This window comes from Eucyclogobius newberryi, unplaced genomic scaffold (genome assembly GCF_026437365.1).
Source record: "Eucyclogobius newberryi isolate DKJ021-1_F unplaced genomic scaffold, fEucNew1.0.hap1 SCAF_6, whole genome shotgun sequence".
Taxonomy (NCBI): Eukaryota; Metazoa; Chordata; class Actinopteri; order Gobiiformes; family Gobiidae; genus Eucyclogobius; species Eucyclogobius newberryi.
In genome coordinates this window covers 20,029,307-20,039,379 of record NW_027316278.1, presented here as the reverse complement: position 1 = coordinate 20,039,379, position 10,073 = coordinate 20,029,307, and the positions used below count along the sequence as shown (strand labels likewise).

General features: G+C 39.2%; 1 protein-coding gene across 2 annotated transcripts; it reads left to right on the top strand.

Moving 5' to 3' along the window:
* Positions 1 to 4,711: 4,711 nt before the first annotated feature.
* LOC140347371 (uncharacterized) lies at positions 4,712 to 7,136 on the top strand. 2 transcript variants are annotated; one of them, XM_072433796.1, is made up of 6 exons: positions 4,712 to 4,794; positions 5,123 to 5,496; positions 5,761 to 5,872; positions 6,064 to 6,180; positions 6,489 to 6,579; positions 6,663 to 7,136. In XM_072433796.1, exons 1-6 carry the CDS (start codon positions 4,743 to 4,745, stop codon positions 6,844 to 6,846), a joined length of 930 nt encoding a protein of 309 aa, XP_072289897.1. In that variant the 5' UTR covers positions 4,712 to 4,742; the 3' UTR covers positions 6,847 to 7,136. The 2 variants fall into 2 exon arrangements, with proteins under 2 accessions (XP_072289897.1, XP_072289896.1); XM_072433795.1 differs by having other exon boundaries at positions 6,660 to 7,136.
* The last annotated feature ends 2,937 nt before the right edge of the window (positions 7,137 to 10,073 follow it).

The following is a 10,073-nucleotide window of genomic DNA, read 5'->3' as shown; positions in this document are numbered from 1 at the left end:
GGCCTGATGGTTGCTACTTTTGCCAATTTACTGAAAGCGTACTTAAGACGGAGATGATTACAAAAAAATGTAATCAGTTAGCTGGGTTTTGTGTGTTTTTTATTTGTGATTGTGTGAAATTATGTTGTGTCATGTGCTTCCAATTGAGTGTATTTTAAGCCATGTAAATGTAATTGCATACCGTGGTTGTAAGATCACTGATCATCCTGAGACCCAAACGTTCTAATGCTCAGTGTCAGTGCAGTCTCTGCTCCTCTCTCTATAGTCCAAGCAAAGTAACTATTTTTTTAGCCCAAAATAGAACTAATTGTAAAAGATTTTTTTTTTGCATAAATAATTTCTATGAGGTGTCCAGAACAACATACTAAAAGTCCTAAGAAATCCTAGTTGAGGAAATATGTTAAATTCTCATCAATCCGATGTGTGCCAATAGGCGAGGCAACAATACACCCCAATGAGGCTATTTTTTTCCTTTACTCCTATCAAAATGAAACTTCACACAATGAAAGTACCCATGGAAAGTAACATTTTTTGTATTACAAGTTTCTTTAAAAATACCTTTTGCTATGCAAATGAGCTATACACAAATCGAATATGCTCAAAATACACCCAAATAGGCCGATTTTTCCTTTACTCCTACCACAATAAAACTTTACACGATGAAAGTATACATGAAAAGTAAAACATTTTGTATTAGAAGTTTCTTTTGAAATTAATTTGAATGTGCACATGAGCTCCACATTTATTGAATATGTCTTAATTTGCATAGGCAGAAACACCATGCATACTATGACAAATACATCGGCCCAATCTTCATCCAATCATCTACTGCCAATGGGTGATGGTAATGCTGCTTTTGGACTGGCCTCTAATCTGGTGTAACTGTACACTTCTCCGGTGACATGATCATCCAATCCAAAAAGACCAGTTCCTTAACAATAAGGAAAACAAACAACGGTTCTTGTTTTATCTCAGTGATAAACTTGAGAGGGCTGGGTGTATCATAGACCATGCAAAGCACGATGCAGATGTGCTCATTGTCCAAATTGCCATTGCCTCTGTCAGAACAAAATACACAGTCTTAGTAGGTGATGACACAGATTTGTTAGTACTCTGGTTGCATCATGATCGGAATGCACATGAGCTGTTTCTGGCACCAGAACCAAAGAAAGCAACACAAATGAGACGGATATGGTGCATAAAGCTCTCTGTGCACAAGGTGTGTGACAATCTCCTCTTTATCCATGCCATTTTAGGCTGTGATTCTACGTCACGTCTATTTGGCACAGGAAAGGGAAAAGAGTGAAGAATGACACAAGCTTTTTTGAGCAAGCTAAGGTGTTCAGCCAGGAAAATGTGGGAAAAGACCCGTTCATTGCAGCAGGTGAGACAGTCATAGTATCACTGTATGGAGGTGAAAAAGAGTCCCTGCATATGCTGAGATACAGGCGATTCTGTGACAAAGTCACTCAAAACTCCATCTCATGTCCAGTGGAACCTCAAACTCTCCCTCCGACATCAACTGCTGCAAAGTTCCATAGTCTTCAGGTCTTTTATCAAATGATGGAGTGGAAAGGGGGAAGAGAAGATATGGACCCAAAAGACTGGGGGTGGCATGTTTTGGATGGGAGACTGATGCCAATAATGACCGATCAGCCTGCGGCACCACCAGAATTACTTGATATAGTCCGCTGTTGTTGCAAAAAAGACTGCAGCACAAAGAGATCCATCCATCTGTTCATTTTCTGCCGCTTTATCTGGGGCCGGGTCGCGGGGGCAGCAGTCTGAGCAGGGACTCCAAGACTTCCTTCTCCCCAGACACTTCCTCCAACTCCTCCGGGGGATCCCGAGATGCAAAAAACATGGACTCCCTTGTACTGCCAGAATGTGGTGGCACTAGCTGCACAAACTCACAGTTGTGTGATTTATCAGTTGAATAAGTGTAGTTGGAGATGTTAATCGCTAACTTGGGTTCGGGAGCAGGACCACGCCTCAACCTCTTACTTAGCCAGCAACCACACCTCCACTCTTTAACCACGCCTCTAATTACCCAGAAGACCTATATATGCACAGGCCAATCCCAGCATCTCTTGTTGTCTCTGCTCTCTCGACCCCACCCTCCCACCCCATGTCTCTTATCATCTTCACCTTATCAAATAACCATCCATGGAGGGAGGGTTCTGAATCGGCTGGGCTGATTACCCGAGACAGAGCCCCCATCCTGAGTCTCCACCCAGCCAACTCTCATCGATCTCTCGCATCAATCTCTCTCATATCGATCTCGATCTCTCATCCATCCATCATCGATCTCTCATCGACCCATCATCGATGTCTCATCGACCCATCATCACTATTATCAATAAACATTCTTTCGTATTCAATTGTTGTGGCGTGGTCCTTGCTAGTGAAGACCCAGATTGGAAGAACTAAGCAAATAACAAACCAGGAACTGATAATAAAATAAAATACACCCCAAAAAAACCTCCCCTGTTGTTTCTACAAACCAAATTAGAAATCTGGGGGTAATAATGGAATCAGACTTGAACTTTAATAGCCACGTCAAATCAATAACATCAGCAGCTTTTTACCATCTAAAAAACATTGCCAAAATCAAAAATATAGTGTCAAAACCAGATTTAGAAAGACTTATCCATGCGTTTGTCTCCAGTAGATCAGACTACTGTAACGGCCTGCTCACTGGCCTCTCCAAACGAGCTGTAAAACAGCTGCAGTACATCCAGAACGCTGCTGCTCGGGTCCTGACTAGAACCAGGAAGTATGATCACATTAGTCCTGTTCTCAGGTCTCTGCACTGACTCCTGTGGCTCAGAGAAGAGACTTTAAAGCAGCTCTGCTTGTGTACAAGTCTCTCCATGGCCTAGCACCAAAGTACATCTTGGATATGTTAGTGCCATATGAACCATCTCGGACTCTGAGGACCTCAGGGACCGGCCTCCTGCTGGTGCCCAGAGTCAGGACAAAACATGGGGAATCTGCGTTTCAGTTTTATGCAGCTAAAATCTGGAACAGTCTTCCTGAAGATGTGAGACAGGCTTCTACTCTGACAATGTTCAAATCTAAGCTAAAAACAGTTTTGTTTAGCTGCGCATATGACTGAAAGGATTTTTTCTTTGCACTCTTCTCTTTTGTTTGTGATTTTATTAGTTTAGAAAATCAGTTGGATTGATAATTTTTAATTTAGTTAATTTTATTGTATTTCTGTTTCTGTAATTTCTTTGTGATTTGAATGCATTTTTTCCTGCTGTGTGAAGCACGTTGAATTGCCTTGTGTATGAAATGTGCTCTACAAATAAACTTGCCTTGCCTTGCCTTGCCTTTCTACCTTGTCGTGGTCGGGAGGCTTGTGTGCCTCTGTGACCCTGAAGACTATACCGGCGGGGGTTATACTCCTGACAGGTGCTACCAAGCCAGGTAGTTTTCAGATTAGAGGCCAGTCCAAAAGCAGCATTACCATCACCCATTGGCAGTAGATGATTGGATGAAGATTGGGCCAAAGGGGGTGTATTGTTGCCTCGCCTATTGGCACACATCGGATTGATGAGAATTTAACATATTTCCTCAACTAGGATTTCTTAGGACTTTTAGTATGTTGTTCTGGACACCTCATAGAAATTATTTATGCAAAAAAAAAATCTTTTACAATTAGTCGGTCATAAAATGCTACTTTGCCTGGACTACTACCTCAACACACTGCATTGCCTGCTCCAAAGTGGATTTACGTTTAGAACAACTTAATTTATCAATACATTTCATATTTAAATTAATCAAGTTTTGTAACTAATCTAAAATAGCATTAAATGTAACTCTGACTACTTTGAAGATTATGTTTCATTTGTCCTTTTTACTAAATGCTCTAATTTTCAGTACTCTTTTCACCACTGACAAAGACCACTACAGCACTAGAAGATACTGTACATTTAGGACGATTTAAGCATATATTAACTATGTATTTTTCTGGTGGACATTATGCTTCGCGCTTGCCCCTAATGTTCCACAATAAGACATCAAACGGTTTGACTGCGTCACTGATACACTTTATTTAATTTGGACGTCATATTATTACACACACATGTATATAGGGTATGAAACATTTGTCATCTTTAAATGAAGTTCCTAAATAAAAATGTTGTCCAACACCGGTCACATTCTTGAGTGTGCATCATTATACAGGAAAAACATCATGTGACCAGTTGGGCTGTAAAAGCTGTCCCATATCTCACAGTACAGGGAGGGCACCCCATTCAAGTTTGCAGAGTGAACAGGTCTTTTAACGGATTTATGATCTTCACATCTAATTAGTAGTCCATGCACTTTGCAGCTCAGTGGCTGTAAACAGACGTCCTCGCATTCCTAGAATATCAACGGTCTATCCTGGTTAAGACCCATTTATTTACTTTAAATTGTGAAGGCAAATATGTGCAAAAATAACTGACATTTTAGCTGTGCTCATCTTTGACACAGAATCAGTCTCTGGATTCAGACAAAGCTTTAATCGTCGTTCATAGGAGGCCACAGAGAATATATTTTAAGAATCTGCAATGTGGCTTCTTCATCTACAGCTCCCACATTGTCATCTTTGCCCGTGTCCACGTTCATCTCACACTATTTGCTGTGGCACGTGACTAACGGGATCCGGGGGACTGTAGCCACGCCCACTGACACTTGTGGCTACAAAGATGTAACAAACAGCAAGACTCTCCAAAGTGTGTCCTGTGCGCGCCATGGCGAGGGCACAGCTCCATCCGCGGCTTGTCCTGCTCATCGTTTGCATTGGTAAATTGTGAGGAATTAGAATAGACGCTTCCTGTGAGATTATCAAAGGAAACTCCCGAAAAGAAACGGGATCAACAACTTTTTTCGGCGTATTAGTCGCTTATACTAATGTAGTACGCTACGCAGCATAGATGTGTACATGCGTTGCATTCAAATGTACAGTACAAGATTACAATTACATATTTAAGTGTAGTGTGCGTTACCTTGCTTGGAGTTACTGTAAATCCTAAGGTCTATTCGAGATGGAGTTGACAAACAATCATTTGAGCTGTTCATTTATGTATCTAATATTGATCTGCTGTTGAACTGTGTCCTCTCTTTTTCCTAGGCACCTCCCTGAGCGTTAGGGTCAAGAACAAGCTTTTGGGGAAGTGTCTGCAGGGGGAGTCTGATGGGAGAGTGTCCCTGGGGGACTGCAGCTTGCACGAGTCCTCACAGCTCTGGCGTTGGCTCCAGGAGAACTCCGGTCTGCAGAGCCAGTACACGGCTCTGTGTCTAACTGCGCCCGCAGAGCTGTATGAAGGTGTTCAGCTGCAGCCCTGTGTCTTCAGTGAGCCGTCTGGAGAATACCAGGAGGACGTGATGGTCAGACAGTCATGGTCCTGCTCCAAGAAAGGCCACCTCACCTTGAGCGGGAAAGGGCTGCATCTCAGTGCCATGCAAGAGTCCACTTTGGTTTTTGTTTCCAGAGAACACAAGCAAGTGAGCAGAACTTTGTGCTACTATGTAAAAATAACACGTAATAACAGATATATTTAGTGTTTCAAGTGTTTAGTTTGGGTAGAGTCACTTGACATATACTGCCACATCTAGAACTTTAAAAAAAAAAAATCTGAGTTTACATGAATACATAAACTGTACAAAGAAGAATAAAATGCACATATGAATAAGGTCTGGCTATTCCATGTGTTAGTGGTAAACAACAGTGTCACAAATGATCCATTGGCTTGATTCTGTTGCATGCAGGGAAGCAGGTGGAGAGCTCTGGATAACCAGACGTTGTGTGAAGAGCGAGTGCAACATATTCCGTATCCTGGAAAACCAGTGGATCCTGGTGTGGATGGGGAAATACTGTCATGTAAGAAATATTACTACATTTCCATCGTCATTCTGCATGTGCTATAAAGCTTTAGATTGTATTTTAAATACCAGCACAGCTAATGATTGGACAGTACATATTTTAGGTCCACTTTAACCTTGCTTAAAACAAGTAAAGTGTTTTCTTCTTTGGACTTGGAGGAATAAAGTAAATTGTGTCTGTTTTTGTAGATGAAGGTTTAAAAGCTTCTGAGGTCACAGACAAATACCTCATGAATAATGTGTCTCTTCCGACGGTGAACTCTAAATCTGCTGATCCCAGCATGATATTCTTTAATGTGGACTATGGTAAGTTGTAAAACAGTTAAAATGTAAAGAGAATGTTAGCCATTATTGGGTCATATTAGCAAATGAACTAGAATAGATTTTTGACTACCATCATGATAATGGTTTTAATTTTAGAAATGTGAACCGATGACATTACATTCTTCGTCTTGACATGTTTTGCCTCTTGCGCAATGTATTGGTGGTGCAGTAGGTCTTGTAGAAGTGGTAGTTTATCACTAGGTGGAGCTGTTTGTGCTGCATTTGCAAGTGCTCATAGTCTTGCACTTTGTAATGTTATATATTTGTTCCTTCTATATACTATTGCTCAGGTATGGGCTGGAAGATAACCATGCTTGTATTAAGCTCCTTGGCTTTAGTCTTGGGGACTATTATTCTGATCCTTAACGTTTACTCCAACAGGTAAGTGATCAGAACATCTCAATATCTGTATCTATACGTACTGAATACCACTTACAATGGCTTTCAATGTTGCCCATCAGAAGGAAAAAGGTGGTGTGTGTTTTGAAGTCATATTCACCAAGCGTCCCTGGCTCCCCGATGCCCAGTGAAAGAGCGCCCCTGACTGAGCACGCCATGCGCCTCCCACAGTCCACCCCAACTCTGCAAAGAGGAGAGGTCCTGATCGAATGGAAGGATGGCACAGTCACTCCTCTGTATGAGGCGTAAAGTGTGTGAGATGATGGGCCATTTTAGAACAGTTGAAGCACTTGTAGTTATTGCATAAAAGTAGTTAAAATAATAGCAATGTAACACTACTTCATAGTGTTGGTTGCCGGGAGTATATATATATTTCTTTTAAACTAACTATGAACTTCAGGAATGTATTGTATCCCTTACAAATGTGACATAATTGCCTAGTACTGGCAATCTTGATTGTAGTAGTTGATTTGATTACTAATGGAATATTGTGTTTAGTTTTTTTTTCTACAGCATTTGGTAATAAAAGTACTTAATCTGTGTTTGATTGTTGTACATTTTTTAAATACTAGAAAATTAAATTGGATGAATTGCTACATTTAGAATAATAAAATATAAATACAAGTACTTTCTGAGATCAATTTGAGTTGTCCATCAATATGTCAGAATTGTATTTTTGTTGTTTTGGGATTTCCGCTGTCATTAGTCTTAGCAGGGCTGTAGGAGTGTAGAGAGGTTGCTGGCTGAAGGAATGTTATAATCACATACATGTTAAATTACGGTGGTCCTGATGGAGGTTTTGCCCATAGCACGGAAACTTCCTGGCAGGAGTCTGTTTACAGCAGTAAAACAGAGGGTGTTTTACTGTTTAAAGGAGAGGCTGCTGTTGCCTGGCATCTGATTTGATCTTTAAGTTGGTAATGAGCAATAAGAAAGAGAGATTTTCTTTTTTTAAAGAATTAACACAACATAACTTCATCCAAAACCTGGAGTTGTTAATTTTGTTAATTGTTTAAGGTTGATTCTTTGCTCTGGAGCATTTATTCTAATGAGAGGGAACAACGTTTAATGCACATTGCACTGTGAAAAGCTGCATGCCACTAACATCCTGTCCCAGACACACTTTATCCCAAAAAATAAAAACAGTTAAAAACAACAAACATTGTATAAAACATACTGTAGGTACTATGTTTAGAGTGAGCAAGTTAAAATCCCCTCATTATCCTCCCAAATCGCTTCCCACTTTACAATAAACATTTTTAAGAGAAAGGGTGGCATTTTACTTCAATAGTTCAGTAGAACTACTTCAGTTCTCTTACACAACATTCAGCAACAGAAAAAACGTTTACTCCGATACTTAAAAAAACAAGTTTCTTTTGTGCATGTTTTTGCAGGCAAGATGGGATCTACACACCTTTTAATAAAATGGGTGTGTTGTTTAACTCTGACTCAACACTCTTATGAAGGTGATCATTCTGGTTTAGCACACTATAAACTGTGAGGAATTGTTTTACATTTAAAAAAATGTTACGAACACTGCTTGAAATGACAAGAGTTAAAATGTTCGTATTTGACAATCCTTCCTTAAATGCACCTGTTACAATTCGATTTACAATGAAAAGTCTTGGATTTAGATTTTGAGACAATCATAAAAAGATAACTATGACTATAATCCTGGCTAAGAACTAAAAACATGGCAGATGTTATTTCACATTCTCCCAGGCGAACTGGTTCTTTACCTTTAACCTAGAATAAGAGTGAGTTTGTTTTTGGAGTAAAAACCGGGCTGCTAGAAATATAAATTCCTCTTCTAAATTTGTTGTCTAAAACTTGGATACAGCTCAAGGAAAAGATAGCTTCCAAAAAAAGCAGATGTGATCTGAACGGGCCAGATTTGAGCCTTTTCAGGATTTCGTCTCACTGAAGGATATTGTGGTGGATATTGATGCTTTGTTATCATAGGTCTTCAGGAAATGAATATGTGTCATTGCAGCGTCCAATGTGAGGAAAACATGATTGTATACGTTTGTGTGTACATGCAGACTTCTTAGGTATTTCAAGAATCCCGATTCATATTTAGGTTGAGTAAGGAATGTGTATTTTTTCTGAAGCTCTTGAATTTAAAGTTGTTGTTTTCACATGGATGACTTGTATGTGTATTTGGTTTGAATTCAATGTCTGAGTAAACAGGGCACCAATCACACATGGCCAACACATGGTACCAGTCTGTCCCTCTGGGGCTTCAGCCAAAGAATGAACCAGATGATAAAGTGTGGCATCTTGATCCAACCTTTTAAACACAGTATTTATTATGTTTACAAAAGTCATTCTAGATGAAGCTGTATTAAAGCAATTTTCATCTTTATCTCTTATTTTGAAGTAATAATGTTGACACACTCGACGTATTAAAATACACTATAAACGACAACTAAAGAACAACATTTTGGCCCTTGTACACACCTGTTACTTAGTTTCTGTGAATGTGTTACACCAAGATAAAAAAGAGAAGATGCATCTTTGGCATGAGCAATCTGGCTTTAGGATTTTAATGGAGATTTTATAGCGATATAGATTTGATAAGACTCACTTGCCACACATATGAAAGGGAACGTATTTGGTATCTGAGATGTTTATACAGCTGTCTATAGTTTTTGTTGATAAGAAACCAGTTGTTGGCTCTCGCCATAGCACATAGAAACCACATGTCCATATTTTGATGCCGGTATTGGCTCGGTGGAGACATGATGACTCCTTGAGTTGGGTCATAAGAATCACAATTTTCATACCTTACCAGACCAAAAGAATTGAAATTGCTTGTGTGACATTTGGTGGAATGTAAACTGCCGGTAGTTTGAAATGTGTTGACAGCCAAGACCAAGGCAACTCTGTCAAAAGCCAACACTGTCTATTATGTTTTGAAGTAGCTGTCTGTAAAGATGTTCAGTTATTCAACAAGCACAACATTTAAGACATTAAATGTGTTTATTTATAATCTACTTGAACTTTCTACAGACACAGCTTTTGTCACATCGCTTTTCACCAGCCATAAAGGCATGCACAGAACAAGCATCCTGTTGTAACTTGATTAAAGTCTGACACAAATGTGTAGCCAAAGTTTATAACCACTTATGACAATCAAGTAAATCAAACCCTTCTGAGTTTCACAAAATGGTCGAATGTTTTTAGTGTAACTATTTTTGTTTGGACCACAAAGTTATAATTGAAAAGTATTGGAAAGCAGTTCAAGCCTTGATTAAGCATAGATTAAATAGACACATACTAACACATAACGGTACAAGTAATATTGAACAAAATCTATGTACATCTAAAAAAAAATATTACAAAATGAAAGAAAATGCACAAAGCTATGAGTATACTACTTTGGTGTGAAGAACCTACAATACTGTGTAACAATTTATCAAAATACAAAAAAACAAAAAAAGATATAAGAATTAATGTAATTCTTGGTTTTAAAA